Source organism: Peromyscus eremicus, chromosome 13 (genome assembly GCF_949786415.1).
Source record: "Peromyscus eremicus chromosome 13, PerEre_H2_v1, whole genome shotgun sequence".
NCBI lineage: Eukaryota > Metazoa > Chordata > Mammalia > Rodentia > Cricetidae > Peromyscus > Peromyscus eremicus.
The window spans coordinates 9,802,255-9,827,706 of NC_081429.1; the positions used below are offsets into that span (position 1 = coordinate 9,802,255).

Here is a 25,452-nt window from a genome sequence, read left to right on the forward strand (position 1 = left end):
CCTCCCTGAGGGAAGCTGTCCACCTTTACATTAAGGGGAAGGAACTGTGTAGGGAGAGGCAGAGCAACTGGGCCCCTACCTCAGGGCCATACTGTGGCTGCTGTGCCATATGAGGTAGCTTCCACCTCTTAGTGAGATGCCCAGCTCAGACTGCCTTAGGTGAGAAAAGGGCTACCACATGCTCTTGCATTGAAATTATTGGAGACCCTCATTCAAGAATGGCTGGATCCAGGTGCTGCCCTCAGCATTGACTGAGTTCTCAAGGTTTCCCACCCTGGGAGGATGACATCCCACGGTGTGGCTGAGTTTCCCAGGCATGGCATGCACTCCTAGAAACTCCTTGGGTCTGACTCTTGACTGACCACATCTTGGGTCTTCCCTGGAGCCTGTGGCTACAGTTGGCTGAGGAGCTACAGGGCACAAAGTACAGCTGCCCAGTGGTTGTTCCCACACATAACTGAAGTGAGGTGGAAAGGGTCGATCTCTGCAATTCTCAAGGTTTACTCCAGGCATGTCCTGTGGGAGGTGGAGGTAGAGAAGCCACCTTTGAGGCAAAAAGCTAGGTGAGTGTGTGCCTGGGCCCTCCCCACAGCTAACGTGAAGTTGTCCTGATGCAGTGTGCGGCTGGAGGCTGCCTCGTTGAGCTGGCACAGGAACTCCTGGTCATCATGGTGGGCAAGCAGATCATCAACAATGTGCAGGAGGTCCTTGTCCCGTAAGTCACCTCCACCCTGCCCTGGCAGCTTCTAGGGAACAGGGTTTCCTCAGAGTGCTAGGAGAATAAAAGGGGAGGCAGGACTTGCCGTACCCTAGACCGCCATGTCATACTGTGGGCTTCACAACAGCCTCTCCCGTCTGTTGTTATGGCTGTGGTGTTGGGGGGCCTGTCACCAGCACAGCCTCTGGACAGCTCTGTCAGGGGAGGCCTGGGTTCCTCAGTAGGAGACCACACAGGCCAGCATGTATTTCCTACCACCACCAACCAGCCTGGGAGGGATAAGCCTCAGGTTTGACTCCTACACTCATGCCTGTTTCAGGTTCCCTTGTTAGGGACCAGCTCCTCATCCTTGTCCCACTAGCTGGAACTGTGGCCTTCCTCATAGGCTGGAGTCCTCCAAAGAGTCTGCCCAGGAGTAGTCTCCTACCTGAGGCCACACCAACCCAGATGCCCATTACCACCTCCAAAAGGCAGTGTTCACCCTGACACTACAACCGTAGCAGTCTCTCTCTGGAAGCATCCTGGCTTCTCTGGCACTCAGGGGGACCAGGAAGTGCAGGGTAAAGCTCAGTGTCTAGCAGGTGCAGGTCGTGTGAGGAAGCCAATAGACACCTGTACCCCCATACAATCTGATAAGCAACACATGTGTTCGACGCACGACACCTCACAACCTCTGACAAAGCCTCATACACACAGGACTGATACCTGCCTCCCGGGTGTGATGCAGCCACATCTATGTGGCCCCAGTATGATGAAGCCCACATACCTGGCCCCACGGCCCCTCTGCTTTCCTGGGACTCAGCTGTTAGCCTCACTAGCTCCTTCCTAGCCTTGCTATGGTTCCCCCTCCAAAGGCTCCAGGGAGCCGGGTTGACCTTCTCGAGGACGCAGCAGGAAACCAGAAAGGCAAACGGCGTCATGTCCCTTAGAGGGGTCAGGGCCTTGGATGAGTCTGACCTGCAAGAACTCCAAGTCCCTTGCCCTGCCCAACCTCGCCGGAGGGCAACAGCCCGTCCAGGGTGCGTGTCCTCTCCGACGAGCTCAGTCATCACTGGACGCTGGAGCAGCCCTGGCATCTTCCACTTTGTACCTACAGAAAGCTGAAGGGCTGCTGGCAGAAGCTGCACTCCAGGAGAGGGAAGGCTGCCATGGGGACCCACCCAGCACCTTGGGAGGCTGACTACGAGTTGTTGCCTTGTGAGGGGCTGTTCCACGAGTACCTTGAAATGGGTAAGATCCACAATACAGCCACACTGCCCCTGGCCTACCCTGAAACGCAATGTGTCATTGAGAGGTGGGGGGGATACAGGGGCCCTGGCAGTCAGCCTACAGATATCTGGAGAAGAGATGGGGTGGCAGCAGAGCCAGGGTGGTGGTGGTGAGAGGTGGGGAGGTGGGGGATGGGGGTGGGGGCTGGGGATGCCTGGGAGCTGAGGCTGTGTATTAGGGAAAGCAGGTCCTGGGGCAGAGCCAAGATTCTCCAGCATGTACACCTGGGCCATGCCAGTCTAGAGGGCTGATTTCCTCTAACGGGTTTCCTTAGTTGTGAAACTGCCAAGTGGTGGCCCATGCCCATAGCTTGAGGGGTGTGATGGTTTTGAGGGCGGGGTTTGTGCCTGACTAACACAAGGGAGATCTGGCACAGTCATAACTTTGTCAGCAGAGCCTGGCAACCAAAGCATAACCAGTAACAGCTGCAGATCACTCTGTGGATAAGAAACCGGGTGGGTTACAGGGAGCAGGTTGATATTATGTATCCTGCACAATGGCATCTGAAGACCTCGCTGAGCAATTTTACAGAAGACCCAGGCTACCCCTGGAGATAAATGGGAAGGATAGTTGTAAAGCCAGAGGCAGGTTTTCCCCGACTTCAGACGTATTGGGTGGCCAGGGCCATCCAGGAGCACCATGATCAGAGTCGTGCAGAGCTCCCAAGTCAGGAAGGTGGGCAGTGGCCCTGGCCCTGAATACAACCGGCGGGGAGGAAAAAGGGCGAAATCAACTGCTTGGTGCTTTGGTGGGTAAGCTGTGCGTCCCTATGCCATTCCCGCCCCGGGTGATCTGAGAGGCTGACCAGCTCCAGCCAGCGGCTACTCCTGCCCCGCAGTGCTGCAGTTCGGATTCGTCACCATCTTCGTGGCCGCCTGCCCGCTGGCGCCGCTTTTTGCCCTGCTTAACAACTGGGTGGAGATCCGCCTGGACGCGCGCAAGTTCGTGTGCGAGTGCCGGCGCCCGGTGGCCGAGCGCGCCCAGGACATCGGCATCTGGTTCCACATCCTAGCGGGCCTCACACACCTCGCCGTCATCAGCAACGTGAGCGCCCGCCCGGCTGGCCTGCTGGGTGGTGCGGCCGGGGGTGGGGTGGGAGCCGGGGCCCGCTGACGTCACCCGCGCTGACCCCGCGCCCGCAGGCCTTCCTGCTGGCCTTCTCCTCCGACTTCCTGCCGCGTGCCTACTACCGCTGGACGCGCGCCCCGGACCTGCGCGGCTTCCTCAACTTCACGCTGGCGCGCGCGCCGCCAGCCTTCGCGGCTGCGCACAACCGCACTTGCAGGTGAGCCGGCGGCAGGAGAGTGCGGGATTCTCCTTCTGTGTTACTCATCCATTCCTCCCCCGATGCCCCCACTCACCCCTGAGATGGTAGGTTTTTTGTTTTTGGTTTTTTCGAGACAGGGTTTCTCTGTGTAGTTTTGGTGCCTCTCCTGGAACTCACTCTGTAGCCCAGGCTGGCCTCGAACTCACAGAGATCCGCCTGGCTCTGCCTCCTGAGTGCTGGGATTAAAGGCGTGCGCCACCACCGCCAGGCGGTTTTTTGTTTTTGTTTTTTTGAGACAGGGTTTCTCTCTGTAACAGCCCCGGATGTCCTGGACCTCCTGCTGTAGATCAGGCTGGTCTCGAACTCAGGGAACCTGCTGGGTTTAAAGGCGTGAGCCACCACGGCTCGGCCGACATGTAGGTTTTTGTTGTTCGGTCTTCGAAGCTGTCTCTCATGTATCTAAGGATGACCTCGAATTCAATAACAGGGCATCGGATCCCCTGCAGCTGGAATTACAGATGATTGTGAGCAACCATGTGGGTGCTGGGAATCGAACCCTCTTCAAGAACAAGTGCTCTAAAACTACCGAGTTATCTCTCCAGCCCCTGGCCTTGAATTCTAATGTAGGCTGACCTTGAACTTCTGGAGCCTGACTTCCAGGTGTAGTTTGTGTATTTTTTACCCCTGTCTAGAGTTGAAAATGTACACTCCTTTCTGAAGTATCAGTAAACAAAAAATTTTTTTTCCGGAGCTGAGGACCGAACCCAGGGCCTTGCGCTTGCTGGGCAAGTGCTCCTACCACTGAGCTAAATCCTCAACCCTAGTAAACAAATTTTTGTCAACATTTACTTCAACACATTTGGTAATAGCCTTAACTCTTTTAAGTTCAACCAGAAGTTACTTAGAAGGTCCCCATAAGGAGTTCTCTCTCAGATCCTGGAGTTACAGACAGTTGTGAACTGCCATGTGGATGCTGAGAATTGAACCGGGTCCTCTGGAAAACCAGAAACCAAACAAACCCAACCATCCCAAACATTGATTCTAGCTTGTAGCTTGTAGAACTTGAGTTGGTGTGTGTATTTCATTGGTTGAGTCTTCTTTCGGTGATCTGGTTACAGTGGAGTTTGGCACGTTTCACATGAGCTTGAAAAAGTTTTCTTAACTTTGGAGCATGTTTACAGATAGACCCATTAGGCCAGGGTTCCTACTTTTTGATTTTCCTTTATTCCCATTTTCACCTCACTTAACCCATTAGATTCTAATAGATGTGATTCAAAATCTTGTAAAGAATGTAACGTCAGTTTCTCCAGATAGGACTGTTTTTGTTTTATGTATTTTGAAGTTCTTAATTGCAATGAGTTCATCTTTGTGATTTTTTTCAAAGAGACTGCTTTTTCCTTTTATTTTTATTTTTCCCTTATGTTCTTTTTGTTTGTTTGTTTTGGTTTTCAAGACAGGGTTTCTCTCTGTAGCCCTCACCATCCTGGAACTAGCTGTGTAGACCAGGCTAGCCTTGAACTCACAGAGATCCTCCTGTCTCTGCCTCCTGAGAGCTGGGATTAAAGGCGTGTGCCACCGCCGCCCGGCTCGAAAAGCTATTTTTTTTTTATTTTTTTTTGTTTTTTTTTTTTTTGAGACAGGGTTTCTCTGTGTAGCTTTGCGCCTTTCCTGGAACTCACTTGGTAGTCCAGGCTGGCCTCGAACTCACAGAGATCCACCTGCCTCTGCCTCCTGAGTGCTGGGATTAAAGGCATGCGCCACCACCGCCCGGCCTCGAAAAGCTATCTTTATATGTGTGTTTTGCCTGTGTGTATGTTTATGTACAACATGTGTACATTGCCCCACAGAGAAAGATCAGAACAGGGCATCTGGCTCAGTATAGTAGCAAATGCCTTAATCCCAGCACTCAGGAGGTAGAGGATGGTGGATCTCTTATTAGTTTGAGAACAGCCTGGTCTACATAGCAAGTTCTAGGACAGCCAGAGCTAGATAGTGAGACCCTAATTGCAAAAAACCACATGCACACACTCACACAAGCATGTACACACACACACACACACACACACACACACACACACACAGAGAGAGAGAGAGAGAGAGAGAGAGAGAGAGAGAGAGAGAGAGAGAGAGAGAGAGAGCGCGCATGAGCGTGCGCATCAAGTCCCCTAGAACTGGAGTTATAGTCAGTTGTGAGCTACCATGTGGATGCTGGGAACCAAATCAAGAGCTCTTAAATGCTAAGCCATTCCAGCCCCTCAGTCCTTACATGTATGGAAATACTTCTCTGCATCCTTCTCTTTCACATAACAGGTATAAATTACAGGTGAAGTTGTTTTGCTTGTATCTCAGGAAATAGTATTCTTTTGTGACTTGCTATGCCATCCCTGTTTAAAATCCGACACAAACGATGAGAAAGGATGGTATCTTAGCTTATGGTTTCTGTGGCTTCAGCCCATGGTGGGTGCCCCACACCAGTCCCTTCTCCTTCCTTCCATCTCATTCTTTTTTTATTTTAAGACGAAGTCGTTACTGCTTTACTATTTCAGCAATGGTCTTCTCCCTGAACAACGGGATTGCAGGCCTGCCACGCCTCACTTGTAACTCTTAACATTTTCATTAGCAGCGTTCACAGATAGCGCTTACGGTTTCTCCCTCATTTCCTATGTTCCACTAACACATATCTGTTGGGGTAGGGTTGGTTTTAAAGTTTCTCATTTAGTTTCACAGTGTGCTGTTGACCTAGAGTGATGTCTTTGTTCCAGAAATATGTTTAATTAATAAAAATAATTTATAGACAGTCTTACTGTGTAGACCAGGCTGGCCTTGAACTCACAGAGGTCCACCTATTTCCGCTTCTGAGTGAGTACAGGGAAAAGTGTGTGCCACTCTGCCCAGTCATTTTGTTCCTTTGAACAGTTTGTGTCTATGAGCTAAGCCGTAGAGTCTCTCCATTTCTCCTCTCATCTTGAATACTCTTGAGTCCTTTGCTCCCTGCACTACATTCAGAGGGGATTTCATCACTGCCGCCTTACATACTCTGTCTTTTTTCTGTTGCACCGAGTTTAGCCATGTCAAGCTTATCCCATCCATCGAGGACTTGTTAGACTCCCACTGCTGGGACAGAACACCTGACATAAACAACTCAGGAGGTTTCTGAGGCTTCAGTCCATGGTTGCTGGCTTCTGTGTTTTGGGGACATGGGTAAGGCCGAAAAGGTGTGCAGAACAGAAATGCTTATCTGATGGCAGCCAGGAAGCAGGAGGAAGATAACGGGGCTGGAGTCTAAGCACACCCTTCACAGGCCTGGCCCCAGTCAGCTGCTTCCCCCAGCTAGGCTCTACCTCCTAAGTTTCTGCCACCTCCCAGGAGTGCTACCAGATGGGAAGAAGCTTTCAGTACACGAACCTTCAGGGCTGTTCCAGATCCAAACTGTAACAGGGATTTTGCTTTCAACGATAAAGGTTTTTTATTTATTTATTCTTTCCCCTGAGACCCTGAGACAGGGTTTCTCTGTGTAGCTTTGGTGCCTTTCCTGGAACTCACTTTGTAGACCAGGCTGGCCTCAATCTCACAGAGATCCGCCTGCCTCTGCCTCCCGAGTGCTGGGATGAAAAGCTTGTGTGTCACCACCACCCGGCCCCAGTGATAACGTTTTTAATGTTCAAGATTTCACCCCATGGGTTGGGGATTTAGCTCAGTGGTAGAGCGCTTGCCTAGCAAGGCCCTGGGTTCAGTCAGTCCTCAGCTCCAGAAAAAAAAAAAAAAAAAAAAAAAAAAAAGATTTCACCCCTGCCCCACCCCACACAGTTCCCTGGTGATGCTTTTCCTGGAGTGGAACTTATGAGTATGTACCAGAGTGGAATGTCCATCTTTACCATGTGACAAACACAGGAAGATGTCAAAAGACAGGATGGTCTGAGATAGTGCAGGAGGTGAAGGCCACATGTTCTGGTAAAGCAGTGGTTCTCAACCTTCCTAATGCTGCAACCTTTTAATATAGTTCCTCATGTTGTGGTGACCCCCAAACCATAAAATTATTTTCATTGCTACTTTGTAACTGTAATTTTGCTGTTATGAATTGCAAACATCTGTGTTTTCTGATGGTCTTAGGCAACCCCTGTGAAAGGGTCATTTGACCCCCAAAGAGGTCATGACTCACAAGTTAAGAACCACTGTGGTGCCAGGCCGTGGTGGTTGCACGCCTTTAATCCCAGCACTCCGGAGGCACAGGCAGGTGAATCTCTGTGAGTTAGAGGCCAGCCTGGTCTACAGAGTGAATTCCAGGACAGGACAGCCAGGGATACACAAGGAAACACTGCCTTGGGGAAAAAAGAAAAGAAAAGAAAAGAAAAGAAAAAAAAGAACTGCTTTGGTAAGGGAGCAGGGCAGCTGCTGGCTTGTAGAGATTACATCTTCTGGGTGTAAGGAGATGGACAGCATTTGTAGAAATCTCTTTGGGCTGTTACATCTATTAAAGACATTTGCAGCTTAGCCCCGTGGGGTGAAAGGACAACCTTTCCCACCCACTCATTCAGAACTTCACCAGTTAAAGATACTGAGTCCCTGTTTGGGGATAATTCCTGTTTCAGAGAGCATTGCCAGAAAGCTGGTCTGTGGACAGCACCAAAGAGTCAGAGAAGGAAAATGGAAAGGCTGATTCTAGATGGACCACTTGCCAGCTAGAGCTCAACCCAAGAGCAGTACCCCGAGTCTTGTGTCTCCTGCAGGTACCGAGCATTCAGGGATGATGATGGACACTATTCCCAGACTTACTGGACTCTCCTGGCCATCCGCCTGGCCTTTGTCATCGTGTTTGAGGTATCCAAGACCTCTGAAAGCTCTTCCAATGACTCCCATCCCCTTGCTGGCCCCTGTACTTAACATGATGCCCCTGACTTGCTTTGCCTAACCTAAACCTGTGGGTCAGTAAGACCAAAGAACTCCCACTCTGTCTTCTCCGCTCATCGAAATTTTCTGCACCTTACTTGCCGGCCTCTGCCCCTGGCTCATGGGCTAGCTAGCCATTGAGTGCTCTGAGGATTGCAAGGTGCTATGGGGACCTCTGAAGGGCCATACACCCTGGTCTCTGTGGTCTAGGCCTCTGCTCCTCCAGCAGTTCCACTCACCTGGGAGCCTGGCTGCCTAAAGGCTAGTCTAGGCTTTTGTTTTACCAAGGGCTGGGGGCGGGGTGGGGCTTCTACCGCCAGCACGTGGTGTTCTCCATTGGCCGTCTTCTGGATCTCCTGGTTCCTGACATCCCAGAGTCTGTGGAGATCAAGGTGAAGCGGGAATACTACTTAGCTAAGCAGGCCCTGGCTGAGAACGAGGTGAGCATCCAAGCCCTGACCCTCACGCTCTCAGGCCCCATGACTAACCATGGACCTTAGTTCCTACCTAGTCAGTCCTCACAGCACATCCACAAAGTGGGCAAAGGACTGGGGGGTTTTATAGTCACATCTATTCTGTAGTCACCCTGACAACTCACTTTCTTCAAGACAGGCTCTCCTTGGAGCAACAGGAGCAAAGGATGACCAGCTTCCAAGCTCAGAGTCTGGGCCTTCCAGCCTAGGGTCTTAGAACTAGTAACCTCCTCTCCTCCATCTCTGAGGTTACTCTCACCTCTGAGGGTTACTGGAGGCTGACACACTTGCTTGGAAGACTGAAGATGTCATAGGAGACAGTTCACTGTGCATGTCCTTGGAGGCCATGGCCATGCTCCTGGCCCCAGCTCAACTTACTCATACACTTGGTTTAGAATAACCAGGCCCCTGGCTGCCAGTCTTCAGCTCATACATACTGCTTGGCCACCACCCCTACTAGGTATTCCTTAAGGCCACCCAAATGGAGCAGCAGTGCTTAGAGACATCTGTTGGCCTTCAGGGGGCTATCTATCCCCTATGCCATTCCTAAGTCCCTGAGCCAATGGCTTGTTTCCCTTTATCTCAAGGCAAAAGGGCTATCTGAAACGCTGGCTTCTGTGGCTCTCATTTTTACAATGCTGGCCATTGTACTCAGAGAATCTGTGCTTCCCTTGCCTCAGCCAGGACTTTCTCTTATCTCCAGTAGGGAGGATCCCTGTTTCCTATCCCTAAACCAAAGGCTAAGGGGCCTCTGCATGCATTCCTGAATCCTAGTGACCAGGAGGTGGCTTTACTGTTGACACATCCTCTCACCCCTCTGTCCTCATCCTTGGGCATAAGTCCTCTGTCAACTGAGGTCAGACTCTGGGGTCCCTGCCTCCTCAGGGATTTACTCAGTTATTTGTAGCATTCCTTGTGATAGTGTAGGGTCCGACCATCCCTCCAGACCCACCCTCTGCCTCTCCTCACATGGTCATTGCACATCCGCACATCTGGCTCTCAGGCCTGATACCACATCCCAGGCCACAGTAGGAAGCCTGTGTCTGCTCTTTCTTGCATACCCGATTACCCAAGGCCTCTGGGTTCTAGCTAGCTTGGCCTCTTTATCCTGACAGATCAAGGGCCTCTGCAATATCTATCCCCCTTGTGTGCCTTCCAGTGCTGGGCCAGGGACTCAGCACATAGCCAGCACAGACTGGAGAGGGTGTGGAATGAGGCCTTACCCCTTACAGTGGAAGCTGAAAAACAAAACAAACAAACAAACAAACCAGATTTCTGTGACACCTAGTGGACCTTTTCCATTTTCCCTTTCTTTGTGTTTACATACAACTACTTTTCAAATGGGGTACAATTTGGGCCTTTTCTCGTTGCTTGCCTTCTGTTAGCTGGGTTAACTGATGGCTAATTGCCAGTTATTTCCTACCCACTCATGATGGGATATGGGTCTTTCCTCCTCTTCTGCCATCCGACCACACTGGAATAAAGGTCTAAAAGTCAGTACTTATCTGTGCTTATTTCTGTAGGGTTATTACGACTCACCGAGAGGTTGTCAGCACAACCAAGAAAAATATGCAGTTTTGGAAGGCCATGAAGCACACACATTTCCTTTGAAAACCTTTTTCCAAACCATGCTCTCATCCACATACCCATTGCTTCACTTTGGCAACTCCTGGCCTCAGATGTGGCTCTGTGCTTACTCTGGCAGTTGACATGGGACAAGGCTGCCCACTGAAGCTTGCGTGGCTGCTGGACAACCTAGCCAGTTCAATGAGTGCATTTGCTAGGGAAAGCCTTACTACACAAGCCACATGTACTTTCTTCAAGCTGTTTTGTTGTCATAGTCTTTAAAACCTATTATTGTGTGTATTTAAGACCTGTGGGTAAGTGTGGGGATGTGTGCCACAGCTCATATATAGAACTCAGGAAACAACTTTGTGGGGCCAGTTCTTCCCCTGGGCTCCAGGGATTACACTGAAGTCAGGCTTGTACAGTGTAGTGTTGGAATGAGCAATGGCCCTCACAGGCTTTGGCAGTTGAATACTCCATCCCCATTTGGGGATGCTTAGGTGGTATAGCCTTGCTGGAGGAAATTTTGAGAAAGTGTACTGTGGGGCATTCCCCCCCCCCCCCCAGTTCCCCAGAGTTTTCTTGAGTGTGAGCAGCAGGAAATATTAGAAGGATTTATTGCGGAGAATCTTGCGGAGATAAACAGATAGAAAATAAAGGATAGCGTCGAGAGGGCCTGGAACCTTTTCCAACGGGCCCCAGGGTTTTTATAGAGATGCCAAGGGGTGGAGCAAAAGACCTCCTCCCCCAGCACAGCCAAGTGCAGACCATCTCAGACACCTGCACTCAGGCCCGTGGTCCTAATCATCCTCTATGCGGACCTGCTGGGTAAAGCCACGAGGAACCCGAGAACGGGCTCCCACAGTGTACCATTCCAGTTGGTGCTCTCTGCTTTGTATCTATGGGTCAAGATGCGACTTCCATCCTCCTGCTCTTCCGCTGCGTCCACTACAGCCTTAACCCCCTTCTCAAAGGTGCCTTGTTTTATCAGTGACAGAAAAGTCACTACTGCATGCAGGAAGCACGCTTACCTAAGCCACTCCACTCCAAACAGAAGAAAATACCTGCTTTTACCTGAAGGAGTGTCATGTAAACACACTGCTGAAACCAATCCAGGGTGGCCCATGCCTTACCCAGCCATTAACTCCCAGTGACTTCCACGGGACACCAGGGTCTTATCCACAACACTATAGGAGGTGCATATTGGTGCTGGGACCTGAAAGTAGACCCACTGTGGGGTCCTGTTTTCATCTGGAACCATCTTGCAGGTGTGCTTCCTCAGGATGCATCCCCTGGGCTGGAGATGCTGGGTTACTGGCCTTCTCAGCGAGAGGTGCTATGCTAGGCCCTTGCTCCCTTAGCCCTTTGATGGATCTTCTATGGCATGGGGACTGGAGTAGTTGGTCCTTAATTAACCTTGCTCTGCCCTCCACCCCTTTCCTTCTCAGTTCCCGCAGGCAGGGACCTGCTCACAGGCCTAACCTCAGCCCGGGTGTTGGGAGCCTGTCAGGAATGTCAACAGAAAACTCACAAAGCTGGGGATGTTGCTGGTTTCGCAAAGACCATGCTGCTCCCCCAGCAGAGTTGTCTCATTTAATAGTTGTGGGGTAGGCACTGCCTGGGCTGGGAGGTTGGGTCAAGGTGCAGGAGCACGCAAGACTTCCTCATGCAGACAGGCCAGAACAGTGCTAAGAATTGCTAGAGAATCACAACATGAATTAGGGAATTACCCAGGGCTACTGTGACCACTCAGTCACAAGGAGAGAATATAGACTTGATAAAATGAGTCTCATCACACTGCCTCTGGTTTCGGGTTTTATTTTAGAATTTATAAAATTCCAGTGTCATCCATATTCATGAGCCTTTACACATGTTTGCATATAATCTCCAAATTCCAAAGTTAAGGCCAAGGGATGGATGTAGCTATGGAAACATAGGACATGGAAGACATTCAACAAGGAGGAAAGGACACTCCCCACCCCTGCCTAGGCCCCTCAACAGCTTGGAGGCTGCAGGGAGGTGACCTGGGCACAGTCAATTTCATAGTCCTTATTAACAATCAGAGAAAAGGAGCGAGACCCTGAACAGTGTAGGGTAGGGCTTACATCTATAGCACTTAGCAATAAATGGAGATGTGCAAAATCCCGGTGATCATTTCCACTTTACCTTCTGGGGAAGGAAGAGACTGGGTGTTGTAGGATGACAATGAAGATGACGAGGGGCTGGAAGGGCAGGAGGGAAGCAAGGTGTCCCAGTGTCATGCAGATGGGAGAAAAGACAGCTCCAGGGAAAAGGCAGGGCAGCCCTCTCCCTGTGTCACCCACCTGGCTCAAGCGGCCAGCCTACTGTGCAAAGGAGATGATGTTCTTCCCATCTCAGCATCATTCCTATAATGGGTGCATGGGGCTGCTTCGTCTACAGGGAACTGAAGTCAGACTTGGAAAAGCAATTCTGGATCCACTTAAGAGTTAATCTACAGGTGGCCAAGCCTGAGTTACCAAATAGAGAGTGACAGACTTGGGGAAGGTGTCACACAGTAGAAGTGACAGTTCCCAGGGAAGGCCATGAGATGGGCACAGGTTGGCTTTTCTAGGAACCCAAGTATCTGGGACAGGACATGTTGCTAGTTGATCAGATGACCTGGAGATAAAAGACCTGTCCTCAGTCTCCACAAGAGGGACACTTCTGCTGGGGACCACTTTTCCTGGTGAGGGCGGGCCCGAAGCCATGCTAGCTGGGGCCAGTGGTCCAAGCTACCTCTTGCAGCGGAGAAAAGGCCTCCCTCAGCTAGCAGCACTCCCTGCGCTGGGTCCTTTGTTTTCATTCTGCCTTTCCTTTTAATCCACGCTGAATGACAACCTCTATCGATGATACCTGCCCTTAAGCCTGTCCCTCAGGACTGCAGAAAGCATCCAGGTATGCCTGCCAGAGCCTACATGGTCAGGCTGGCTGGGAATGAGCACCCTGCTCTGGACCAGCCCCTGAATCATGTGGGCTGAGGGAAAGCACAAGCTGTCACCCTCCTCAACTCAATGGCAAGCCCAGAACCACCAGAAATGTCTAAATCAAGAGGAGCCTCGGGGGTGGCACTAACCACATGAGAGTACTACCACACTGGCTGAGGTAGAAAGAAGGCAGCTGAACACGAGGTGTCTGGCCAGGCAGAGGCTAAGGGTTGTAGGAAAGTTGAGCTATCAGTTAGGGTCAAGCCCTCTCCCACCACCAAAAAGAAGCCAGTCTCTACCTCCCCTCCCCCCAAAGTCTCAAGCCACCCCAGTCTGCTGTGACAGCCACAGGGAGCCCAGATGGCACACACAGCTGGGCCTCTAGGCTGCAGACACCAGCTCGTGAGGCTAAAGCTGCAGGACAAGCCCCGATGCTTTCAGAACCCTAGTGGGTACCATCTGAGGACCCAGGTCACCCTCTACCTCTCGGCCCACTCTATCACCAGGACATCTGACCTCTTGCTGTCCCAAACCGTGCCTTCCTCCTCTCCTGTAGCCCGTGCTAAGCAGACTTTGGCAGCTAATGGAAGCTGACTGCTTTCACAGAGAGGAAGGTCTGGGTGACGGGGGCGGGCAGGAGGGAGGTGGGAAAGGAAGAGGGCAAACGTTTTGGCTTTTATAAAGTCAAGGAAATTTATTTCCTGAGGTCATGACACAGGAAGTCAGCTCCTAGCCGCTGTGGAGCTCTGGTGTGAAGGTCAGAGTGCTGACTACATGCTGGGTGGACCAGGAAGCTGGAGTCTGTGATCACGAAATGCTCGATTACCTTGCTTAGTGTTTCACACAGTGGCGTGCCTGTCCCAGAGCACAGCATCAGGAGCAGACCCTGAGCCTGCTGGGTGCTGACCAGGCCTGGAGAAGCAGCCACACAAGGCCAGCCCACCAGGCTTTGCTGCGAGACCTCGGGGAGGGGGAAGAGCATCAACAATTTACGAGGGTCCAGCTGCTGGGTCAGATTGAGACAAACCATTGTGTGGTTGGGTTTGGGCAGCAGGCTGGAAAGGTTTCTTTTTGATCATTATCGTTTGGGGCCCCAAGGGAGGGTCTTGGGAGCCACTTGAGCCCCAAAACTGGGAAATTCTTCAGAGCTGCTCATATCAGGAGCCTGTGGGGAGGGAGGACACAACTTAAGTACTGGGTGGCTCTCACTGACTTACCAAGTTTCCAAAGTAACTCTGCCCACACCCCACTCTCCCACCAGCTTGGCCCATGGGGAACAGGCAGTACAGAAGTGCCATCTGACCTTCTCACTGCTGTTGGAGGTCCAGGGAGCATCTCGTACCACGAAGCCTTTGGATGGTGCCTTGGACTCTTCATGTGCTGGGGGCTTCATGTAAACCTGCAGCGCCTCGCTGTCCACCACATCAGCCAGCTGCACGGCACAGGGGAGGTGGTGCTGCTCAGCCGACAGCCAGCCGAACCTGCTGATGGCCATCCCGGGGCCACCCTCCCACCCCCTTGCCCCTCCCTGCCTGTGGAACCATCTGAGTCACCTCAGGATTACAGCCAAGCCTCCAAGCTAGTCAAGGGACAGGCTGCTTCAGAGCTCAGCCTGGGCTGGCTTGAGGGCCCCTAAAGACTCTGCTCAGGACTCACATATTCCTCCTCTAGGTTGAGGATGTGGTCGATAGCTTCCTCCACATTCTCCGGGAGTCCTGTCACAGTGACACAATTGGGGTCTGGAGCTCCACTCTGTGGGAAGCGTATGTCCACCTGGAAGAAGCAGGGTCAAAGGGCATTAAAGGAAGGACTCTGGACCAAAGTACCACCATCACACTTTTTTAGTTAGTGAAGGATTTCCCTCTGAATTCAGGACAATCTCAAAGTTTGGTTTTAGGGCTCTTTGCTTGAGGAAGTCATCCGCATCATCCTGCCAGGACTACCTGGTTTCCTGAAGACAAAGGGTGCTGCTGAGTGTGTGCATGACAGTCCCATCTTGCAGAAGAAACGCATGGCCGATAGCCTAATGGCTCTGCTCTTCTAGAGGCCCTTTCTGTGAGTCCTCATTGTCTGTGCTTACCAGTGATGTCAGAGGGCAGCACCGTCCTACAGCTTGCAGGGAAGGGTTCTGGTCCTAATACCCCAGAACCAAACACTCTTCCCTGCCAGCTCTATGTGGTCAGTAGCATAGGCAGGCGTCCGCAGGTTTCCAGTGCCCTGGAAGGACGGGAGTTCTCATTCTTGTACTTCATTTGGCTCTGGACTCACCTTGAACTCATCCATGATTTTCCGGATGGCTTTGCCTCGGGCACCAATGATGCGGGCATGCACACGGTGGTCCAGTGGGACATCCTCAGAAACCATCTGCTCTAGCTCACCCACAATTTTCAAGATAGCATCACGGGCAGCTTCAGTGTTCTTCTCATACCCTGTGATGGTGATTTGGTCCTGAGGCTTAAAAAGGAGAAATCAGTCAAGAGAAGAGTGTGACTTCTCTGGGATGCCCCAGAATAAGCAGTGTGCCGACCTAGCAAGCTGGTCACAGTGCAGGTGTGTGGATGGTGGCTAGATGGATGAATGCATCAGACGTCACCTTAGGGGAGACATTCATCCTCTCAGAAGAACAAGGCAGAAAACACATCAGGTTAGAGGGTCAGAATGGTGGCCCTGCAGTTAAGAGTGCTTGCTGCCCTTGAAGAGGACCAGAGGTCTCATCGAATTCCCAGCACCCATGTCAGGCAGCTCATAACTGCCTGTGACTCGAGCTCCAGGAGGTCTGATGCCCCTTTCTGGCGTCTGTGGGTACCTACACTCATGAGCTCACACACAAATACACATAATCAAAGTTAACAATTAGGGCTGGAGAGATGGCTCAGTGGTTAAGAGCACTGACTGCTCTTTCACAGGACCTGGGTTCAATTCCCAGCCAATTCCCAGCACCCACATGGCAGCTCACAACTGTCTGTAACCCCAGTACCAGGGGATTTGACACCCTCACACAGACACACATGCAGGCAAAACACTAATGTACATAAAGTAAAAAAAAAAAAAAGTTAAAAGTTAAATATTGGGGCTGGGCGGCAGTGGCACACGCCTTTAATCTCAGCACCCGGGAGGCAGAGCCAGGCGGATCTCTGTGAATTCAAGGCCAGCCTGGTCTACAAAGTGAGATCCAGGAAAGGCACCAAAACTACATGGAGAAACCCTGTCTTGAAAAACAAAACAAAAAACCAAAATAAATAAATAAATAAATAAAAATAAATCTTGGAGAGATGGCTCACTAGTTAAGAGTGTGCACTACTTTCATAAATGACCTGGGTTTGGTTCCCAGCCCCAACAAAGCTACTCAACCATCCATAACTCCAGATCTAATGACCTCTTCTGGCCTCCTTGGACAGTATATACACAGGGTGCACATACATACACATAGGCAAAACATTCATACACTCAAAATAATTGTTTTAAAAATAAAGTTGTAAACAAAACCACCCACAGTTAACATCCACTAAGCACTCATTCCTTCCCAAACCCAGGAAAGGTAGGAAGGAGGGGCAGGTGGTATGGTTCAGTGGGTAAAGGCACTAGAGTTTGATCCCTGGAGCTAAGATGGTGGAAGGAGAAAAATCACTCCCTCAAGCTGTTCTCTTATCGCCACATGTGTGCTGTGGTGTGTGTGTGCATGCACCTGTACGTACGTGTGTACACACACACACACACACACACACACACACACACACACACACACACGCACAAGGGGGAAAAAAAAAGGCTAGGAAGGAAACCTGATCATAAAGATGGAGGAAGTACCAGTAGGTGCGTTTAAGGAAAGCAAGCACAAGGTTGGGGACTACTATAAGGCAAAGTTCTCAGCCCATCAGCCTTCTGCTTCTTTGGAAGTGTCCAGGACCCTTAGAGTACTCTCTGCTCACTCAGACCCATCAGCGCAGGCCTCCAAACAGATGTGAGCAACAGACAATTCAGGGACTATGGAGGGACACATGGGAACAAAACAGCCCCAGTGTTTTCATCTCCAGGACAACAGGCTCAAAATAAAAGGAAGAACACAGAGACTACAAAGAAACCACTACTGGAGTTAACATTAGGAGGCAGAAAGATCCAGCCTGGGAGGGGAGCAAGAGATCTAGGAACAAGGGGAGAGAGAGGCAGCCAACTAAGAACTTCCTGTCCAGACTAAGGGGAAGGCCAGGCAGCGGATCCAAATAAGGGTCATCAAAAACAGGCATGCCGTGGCCATGTCAGTCAGCACACTCCACAGAATCAGTTCTGCAAAGTGCAAGTGGAACTCTCACAGGAAAAAGCTGTGGATTTAAAGAGATTGGGGCTGGCAAGATGGCTCAGTAGGTAAAGGCACTCGTTGCCAAACCTGATGAGTTCAATCTTTGGGACCCACATGGCTGGAGGAAACAAACTGACTCCTACAAGTTGTCCTCTGACCTCTACACACATGCTGCGGCATATATGTGCCCCTATACATACACAGATTAGCTAAGTAGTCAAAATGGTGGAACAACTAAAAAAAAATTAGTAATTACAGGGAACTGGAAGAAGCTAAGGCATGGTGAGACAACAAACTACATATATATATGTGTGTGTGTGTGTGTGTGTGTGTATAAACACACACACACACATAATATATATTTTGATATAATTTATACACATATATAAAATCTATTGCCCTCACTATGCCTCCCCCACATCTGGTGTGTGTGTGTGTGTGTGTGTGTGTGTGTGTGTGTGTGTGTGTGTGTGTAAATTGAGGGCTAAAAAGATAACTCAGCTGTTAAGAACACTGGCTGCTCTTCCAGAGGACCCAGGTTCAATTCCTAGCACTGACACTGTAGCTAATAATGATCTGTACTCCAGGTCCCAGGGGATCTGATGTCCTCTTCTGACCTCTGCCAGCACTAGGCACATATCTGGTGCATAGACATATATGCAGGCAAAACACCCATACATATTAAAACAAACAAACAAACAAACAAACAACAGCCAACTAAATTTGTGTAGCTGAAAGACTCAGAAACAAACAGGCTAAGAGATGTGGAAGTAAAGATGGGAAGGAGGGGCTAGAGACATGATTCATTGGTTAAGAGCACTGGCTGCTTTTTCAAAGGACCTGGGTTAAATTCCCAGTACCAACATGACAGTTCACACTATCTGTAGCTCCAGTTCCAGGGGATCTGACACCCTCACACACGGGCAGGCAAAACACCAATGTACATTTAAAACACACACACACACACACACTCATATACTGAATATATACATACATACATACACATACACACACACACACACACACACACACACACACACACACACACACACACATATGAATGAGAAGGACACCTCAGCTGATGGGTGCTCACCCTCGTGCTACTACTGGTACACTTCTGGGCACAGTGATCATGGCCACAGGGCTTGAAAGATGTTCAAGCAGAGCTGGCCCATGCCTAGAGGGCCATTCATGGAGGGCATTTGAGAGGTAAGGTCTAAGGAAGGACGGACTGAACACATAGGTCAAGACAAGCCATAAGCAGACTTGGAGGTGAGGTGGAATGGGACTGTCTGCCCACCAGGGTAGAACCGAGCGAGGAGCCGAGTTACCCTTCACACTGTTTTATGTATAGTAGGAGGCTGTGCAGAACTCATCAGGGACCATGGCAAGTGGGATGGGGATGCAGAGAATCTAGAACTGGTTGGCTTTTGTCCACCTGCTTCCATAGCTCAATGTAGCCTGGCCACAAAGTCTTGGGCACTGGTGGACATAGTGTGCGCATACGTAGGCACGACGGCTCAAGAGGCACCAGCTGAGGTTCAGGCCCGGCTGTCATGAGTGCCACAGTTGGCCCAGGGCGGTTAGACTGCCCTGTGCCCCAGGTAACAATCTGAGGAAGCACACACAGCTGGCAAGCACTATGCTCTGGTCCATAACTGGAGCTGAAGTTGGATTCTGAGACACTTGTCCCTCTGACTTAAGCACTTGTTTCCTGCTGGACAAATCACAGAAGCTGCCTAAGTATACTCCCAAGTCAAGCAGGGCACAGTAGTGCAGGCCTTTAACCCCAGAACTCAGGAGGCAGAGGTAGGTAGATCTCTGTGAGTTCAAGGCCAGCCTGTTGTTTTTAATCTAAGTTGTTCTATTTACCAGTAAAGATTCAGGAGTCAGATGTTGGGGTGAAAACCTGCTAGATCAGAGAAGCCGAAAAGCATCAGCTGAATTTCCTTTCCAGCTGGAGAACCAGCAAGAGTGTCTCTCATCTCTCCACTTGTGCCAAACCAAAAAGGCCCATGAGCCTATAAGTCCCTCCCTACTCCTTCCTGTGTGTGCCTCTCTCTATCCATCTTCCTGGGTCCTCCATAGTCTCTATGGCTAATTCTTGTCAACTAGTCACTGGCTCCACCCCCTGATCCAAGGGTCTCGGACTTTTCACAGCGCTATCTAATATCCCGCAACACTAGCCTATTCTACACATTGAGTTTCAGGACAGCCAAGGCTACATAGAGACCTTATCTCAACAACAACAACAACAACAACAACAACAATAAAACCCAGGTCAAGGCAAGAAGGTCAAACAAGGTTCCACCTGCCCAATTGTTCTAACCACATCATCTGAGGTGCTCATCTTACCTGGTTCCCATCATCTTTATCAGGAAACTGGATGTTCACGTCATGCTCCAAGCGGATCTGGGTGATCACTGCCCCCTTTCTCCCGATAATTTTGGGATGGTATTTGGGGTCTACAGTGACGCTCAGCTTAAAACTCCTTAAAGCCTACAATGAAGTGAGAATGAGGCAGAGGACACACAGAGAGAAAAGGGGGGGGGGGGAGGAAGGGGGAGAGAGAGAGAGAGCGAGCCCATGAGTATGAGCACTTGTATTTAAAGCTAAGTCACTTCTACCCAGGTCCCATTTCCAGCCTGATCTTTTTTTTGGTTTTACAAGACAGGTTTCTCTGTAGTCCTGGCTGTCCTGGAACTCACTCTGTAGGCCAGGCTGGCCTTGAACTCACAGAGATCCCTGCCTCTGCCTCCCAAGTGATTAAAGGTGCGCACCCCCCCATCCCCCACCCCCGCCACTCCAGCCTGATTCTTAAAACACAAGCCAGAAACTCTAGTACTTGCTAACAGCATGCCTTTAACCCTGGTGGTCCAGAAGACTAGGTGCTGCTTCGCTGTCACTTTCAATCACCTGCTGTAGAACTAGGTCTTGCTCATGTGTCACCCAGTACATAACTGGTTCTAAACAGGCTGATGCCTGTCTACAGGGGTAAGATGTCAGTCGCCTCTTTCAGTTCTATTTCTACTTCCTGAATTTATGAACCAGGATCTGATGAATCAGCTTGAATAAAATCTTCTAGGTCTTTTAGGGCTGGAGTACAGAAGAGGCCAAGAAGGCAGTAAGAGCCTATGTGTCCATAGGACAGATGGACAGTCCGGGACCTCGACAGCCTAAGGCTAGAGCTGCACCAGAGTACAGCCATAACGTGCACAAGCATCTGAGCTGTGCTTCTCTCTCTCTCTGCCCCTTTGTGAAGGGTCAGTTCCCAGACCTCCCCTAACTCCTGAGCAGCATGTCTCTCAGAATTTTTCATAGAGTACTCTGCCAGAAGCACAGGAGCAAGCTACTTGTCCCTGTGATGAGGTACTATGTTCCTCCCTTTTTGTAGGAGCTGATACATCAAAATATTTCTCTTGACTGGGGAGTAAGAGAAACTCTAAGCTCTGCCTTTAGTTTTCCACAGCAGGACCACCAGACTCCGACAACACAGCACTGACACCTGGCTGTCTGAAACAGGCTCTGAACCACGCTGTTTCCAAACCCAGCCCAGGCAGGCAGCCTTGTGCTTGCTCACCCGATCTTCCTGCTCAGCCTGTAGCTCCTTTACTCGATCCAGTAGCCCCGCCTTAGCCCTGTCCAAATTTGCTGCGAGGCCAGTGATGGCGATGATGTCTGACTGTAGTTCGGGAGCTGGTACATGTATATTCACCTGTCACAACAGAGTCAACTTGATGTCTAGAGGACCAAGATGGAAAGGGAGTAATGCTCACCTGCTTTGGGGAATTTGAGGGAGACTGGGAGGAAGGCTAGTGGTTGACTGGACAAAACAAAGGAGGCAGAGACAATATACATTGATGAAGAACATTAGCATCAGAGAGCCATGGGCTTTTCTCCAGATTAACAGTCCCCACCACATAGTACAGCACCCAGTGAACACTGTCTACCTCAAACTCATCCATCATCTTGCGGATTCCACTTCCTTTCTGCCCAATGATATAGCGGTGAAGGTCAAAGGGCACCTCTACCTCGATGGTGACAGGAACCAGGGCCTAGAAGGACAATGGTAGAGATTAGGCTAAGAGGTGAAGGCCAACAGCCCTGAAGACAACAGTGTACCCTTTAGAACCTGCTGTCAGTGTGACCGGCTGACAGACAGATGGCACAGATCTCCATGCACAGTGAACAAGACAGGACAGGCAGCCCAGTCTAAGGTAATGCTGGCAGAGGATTTACTCTTGCACCTCACTTTCCTTTTGCACTATAGCAGGCCAAGGCCCACGGGAGGAAGACCCAGCACAGAAGCCCAACTCTTGGCATGCCTCTGTGGTCGTGACAACTTGGCCAAAGTCTGTGTGGGTTGCAATGGAGTCTCCTGGACAGGTGGATCAGTTATCTGCATTCAAGTCCCGACATGTATTGTCTATCACCCATTCTCCCCAGTCTTTGCTCCTGCACAGCACCTATTTCTATCAGTCAACAGATACTGCCATGCAGGCACTGTCTGTAAACTGTGGTGTCATGGTGCTCACAAGAGGACTCGACACATAACTCATGGTTATGGAAAACTTGAGGTAGACTATCTCTACTTCAGTTGGGAAGGGAATGTACAGACAGTAGATAGACAAGAGGGGCTTGAGGCTGGAGTTCGCATTCACCCACCACTAACAAGATCCTTTTACAAATTCCATGACTACGGCCTAACACTGCTGTCAGGGAATAAACTGTAGAATCCTGAGTCCTGGTGAAAAGAAATGGCCTCCCTGGGCTGTGTGACCAGCCCAGAAAGGCATAGAGCAAATGCCTGCACTTTTAGGACTGACATAATAGGATCTACTGTCTGCTGCCACCCGGGCAGAGTCTGAACCATCAGGAAGAGAAAGAGTGAGGCAAACGCACCTCCAGAGCTTCCTTGGCAGCCTCGCATTTCTCTTTCCGGCCAGAGATGATTATGATGTCACACCTCCTGGGAGAGCCAGGGTCAGTCTCTTTGGCCTCTCTGCCCTCTCCAGCCTCATCTCCATTCTCCTGGATGGAAGGCTCTACACTGTGAACTAGGAATAAAGGGGAAAGCCTAGTTGACAACTGCAGAGGTATAAATCACATACACTAGCGAGTCCCAGCTGTGCAGAGAAGGCCTACTGCTTGGGGAGGCTGTGATGTAGGAGACTGGTATGTAGGAGCTCAGTCCCAGTGACCTTGTTCTGGACAGGTAACGGCAGAGTTTCAGAGATTTGGGAAAGATAACAAGGGAGAGGACAAGACAGGCCCATGAAAATTCTTCATGCCAGAAAAGAAAAGCCCCCAAACAAAGGGGCATGCCACTAGGATACAGGCAAGGTGGAAAGGGGTTCTAGCTTGTAAATGTCCAGGTAATATTAACCCACACACATCAAAGTGAGCTAACTGGAGAGTCAACAAAAAATGGGACAACCATCAACTGGAATTAAACTAGGCAAGAGTAGCTCTGAAGATATCATTAATCTAGCAATTTAGAATACTATGGATAATGTAATAAAGCTATGTGATACTAGGTATGATCTTGATGAATATGCCAAGGTTAAGTCAAAGGTTCTTAGGAATCGCCCACTGATAAAAGTAAACATATAAATGCATACTCAAAGTTAGAAAATGTATCTATAATTGGGGGACAAGGGCGGCTAAGAAAACACACTACAACTCTTTATGCTATTCTATGTTGAGAACAGATTACTCAGGTGTGAAATCCATAGAGCAATATGTCTAAGATTCCTAATAAATGGCCTGTATCTTCAGGAAAATGGACTGGAGTAACTGTGTGACAAGCACCGTGGACACCAAGCCAGTGACAGTAGAGTACACATCAGTAGGAAAGCCCACACCCTGTGTTTCACACATGCAAAGCAGGCAGAAGAAGGTTCATACATGACCCTTCCTTGGCAACTGACCACATTAACTCTTCTTGTCTTCAACCAAAGTCTCCTGTTACCAACTACCCAAGTAGAACAAGGTAACAAAGCATGGTTAGGCTTAAGGCCTTTCTGGAACAGATATGAGGTACCTCAAAGAGGCTTAGAAAGGATGTATCTGCACTGCAGAGAGAGACACAGAGAGACAGAGAGAGAGAGAGAGAGAGAGAGAGAGAGAGAGAGAGAGAGAGAGAGAGAGAGAGCGAGAGCGAGAAAGAGAGAGCGAGCGTATGTGCGTGTGCAGGGTTCTTTGAGGCTGAGCAGACACCCCACTATTACGCAAATCGTGTCCTAGAAAAGAGTGGAACTAGACTCTCAGCAATTTCCTAGGTAAGACAAAGGAAGCTCCTGGCCCCTTTATGGGGCCTTGTCCTGTCCTTTACAGACCAGGATGATGGGCCTGAAATCTATGCTAGCATCCATCAAAGCACCATTCCAGTGCCAAAACCAGAGTCCAGAATCACCAGGATGGACTCATTTGACAGCAGTAAGGGCAGTGATGGTTACCACCGATGTGACACCACAACCTAAGCTTAAGTAGACCCACCTGGGTTCTCCTCTCTGTCTGGGAACTTAATTTGAACATTGTAATCCCTAGTGATCTGCTGGATTCTTGAACCTTTGGGACCCATCACAGATCGATGGAACTTCTGGGGGATAGCACATTCCACCGTCACTTGGGCTTCCTGAAGGTGGATACAAGAAAGAGCAAAGGTCAACTTCTACAAGTCAATGTATAGCAGCATTTTCCCTACCACCCTCCCCACTAGTCCCATACCACCCTTTACGAAGTGAACCTGGAGATCCCAGCATGACTGGGTGTGTGTGTGGGGGGCACAGGGCAGGGTGGCAGGCCTCCTGCAGTGGGTTCTAGTGAACAGATACCCACAACCTACAGTACAATTTTTATTACAGTCTGAACATATAACACCTGCTTTACATACGAGAAGTGCTGCCTCACTGCAGCACGCTGCCCACGAGACACTGCCTACTGGTGGGCAGTCACTTTAGACACAGAGAGGGCATAAGGCCTTGCAAGGAAGACCATGAGGGATATGGAGAAGCGACACTCTCAAGGCTGTCTTGGTGATTTCATGCGAGGTGCTTTAATGTGACTGCTCTGTGGATTCCCTGACACACAATGGTGATCAGAGCCGATCAAGAGCCCTTGGGCACTCACCAGATCCTCAATGATTTCCTGAATGCGCTTTTTGGCTGCCTCCACACAGTCCTTGGCACCCTTGAGGGTAACTTTGTCACTCTGTGTGCCTGAGCGTGGGAAGCTGACCATCACCCCACCGTATTCTTCAGCAATCTCTCGCAACACCTGCCCTCTTCGGATAACGAAATGGCGGTGGTGCTTGGGATCTACCAGCATGTAGTCTTCAACCACGTTATCCTGCGGTAAGAAGGAAGGAACTGCAGAAGACCTACTCTACCATGGCATGATCAGCACGGACTGCTAAGGCCTGTGACCTACCAGGTTCTGGATCAGTGCTTCCAGCTCCTTCTGGGCCTCACGGACAGCATCCTCCTTTCCTATGATTGTGATCAGGTCCTGGTCCTTATCCTCAGCAGCTGGGAATATGATTCGGGCTCCAGTACTGTCACGCACCTTTCGGATTTTACCTCCTCCTTTGCCAATGAGGAATTTGTGGTATTCTGGCTTGGCTCGGATGTCCACGGTAAAACTCTTGGTTTGCTGCAGAAACAAACTTCATGTATGTTTGCCCCTCACAGCCTGCCTGGACCACAGTGTGTGAATAAAGAGTTCTGAGAAGTAGGGTGGGCTCTCCTTATGCATTTGCAATGTCCTATGTCTTATCAAAGCCGCCAGTGGAATTATCACACCTTATACCTAGTAAACAGGAATACCGAGACAGTCATTTTTCTCCACAGCCATCAGAAAGATGCACAAATGACTCTGGTCCTGTTATCAGCAATGACTAAACTTCTCTAAGCCATCTGTTACCCACTAGAGGCTTGCTATGTGTGGTGGCAGACTAGCCGAGCACAGGCCCTGAGGAGAACAGGGTTTCCTGGGCCGTGGCTCTCCCACTCTTTCATATACTTCCAGAC

General features: G+C 50.1%; 2 protein-coding genes across 4 annotated transcripts in view; one reads left to right on the forward strand and one right to left on the reverse strand.

Moving 5' to 3' along the window:
* Nucleotides 1-9,863, forward strand: part of Ano7 (anoctamin 7) — a 32,434-nt gene extending 22,571 nt beyond the window's left edge. For both annotated transcript variants that reach the window (XM_059278453.1, XM_059278452.1), the window contains 7 exons: nucleotides 618-715; nucleotides 1,815-1,948; nucleotides 2,826-3,031; nucleotides 3,130-3,272; nucleotides 7,982-8,072; nucleotides 8,462-8,581; nucleotides 8,754-9,863. In XM_059278453.1, coding sequence (XP_059134436.1) covers nucleotides 618-715; nucleotides 1,815-1,948; nucleotides 2,826-3,031; nucleotides 3,130-3,272; nucleotides 7,982-8,072; nucleotides 8,462-8,581; nucleotides 8,754-8,831 — 870 coding nt within the window. In that variant the 3' untranslated portion in view covers nucleotides 8,832-9,863. The remainder of the gene's footprint in view (nucleotides 1-617; nucleotides 716-1,814; nucleotides 1,949-2,825; nucleotides 3,032-3,129; nucleotides 3,273-7,981; nucleotides 8,073-8,461; nucleotides 8,582-8,753) is intronic.
* A 2,119-nt stretch (nucleotides 9,864-11,982) lies between these two features.
* The window catches only part of Hdlbp (high density lipoprotein binding protein), a 78,626-nt gene continuing 65,156 nt past the window's right edge, over nucleotides 11,983-25,452 (reverse strand). For both annotated transcript variants that reach the window (XM_059277974.1, XM_059277975.1), the window contains exons 18-28: nucleotides 24,854-25,075; nucleotides 24,554-24,772; nucleotides 23,921-24,059; nucleotides 22,325-22,479; nucleotides 21,373-21,477; nucleotides 21,003-21,137; nucleotides 19,778-19,921; nucleotides 15,394-15,579; nucleotides 14,782-14,898; nucleotides 14,429-14,557; nucleotides 11,983-14,290 (exon numbers count right to left, since the gene is read on the reverse strand). In XM_059277974.1, coding sequence (XP_059133957.1) covers nucleotides 14,204-14,290; nucleotides 14,429-14,557; nucleotides 14,782-14,898; nucleotides 15,394-15,579; nucleotides 19,778-19,921; nucleotides 21,003-21,137; nucleotides 21,373-21,477; nucleotides 22,325-22,479; nucleotides 23,921-24,059; nucleotides 24,554-24,772; nucleotides 24,854-25,075 — 1,638 coding nt within the window. In that variant the 3' untranslated portion in view covers nucleotides 11,983-14,203. The remainder of the gene's footprint in view (nucleotides 14,291-14,428; nucleotides 14,558-14,781; nucleotides 14,899-15,393; nucleotides 15,580-19,777; nucleotides 19,922-21,002; nucleotides 21,138-21,372; nucleotides 21,478-22,324; nucleotides 22,480-23,920; nucleotides 24,060-24,553; nucleotides 24,773-24,853; nucleotides 25,076-25,452) is intronic.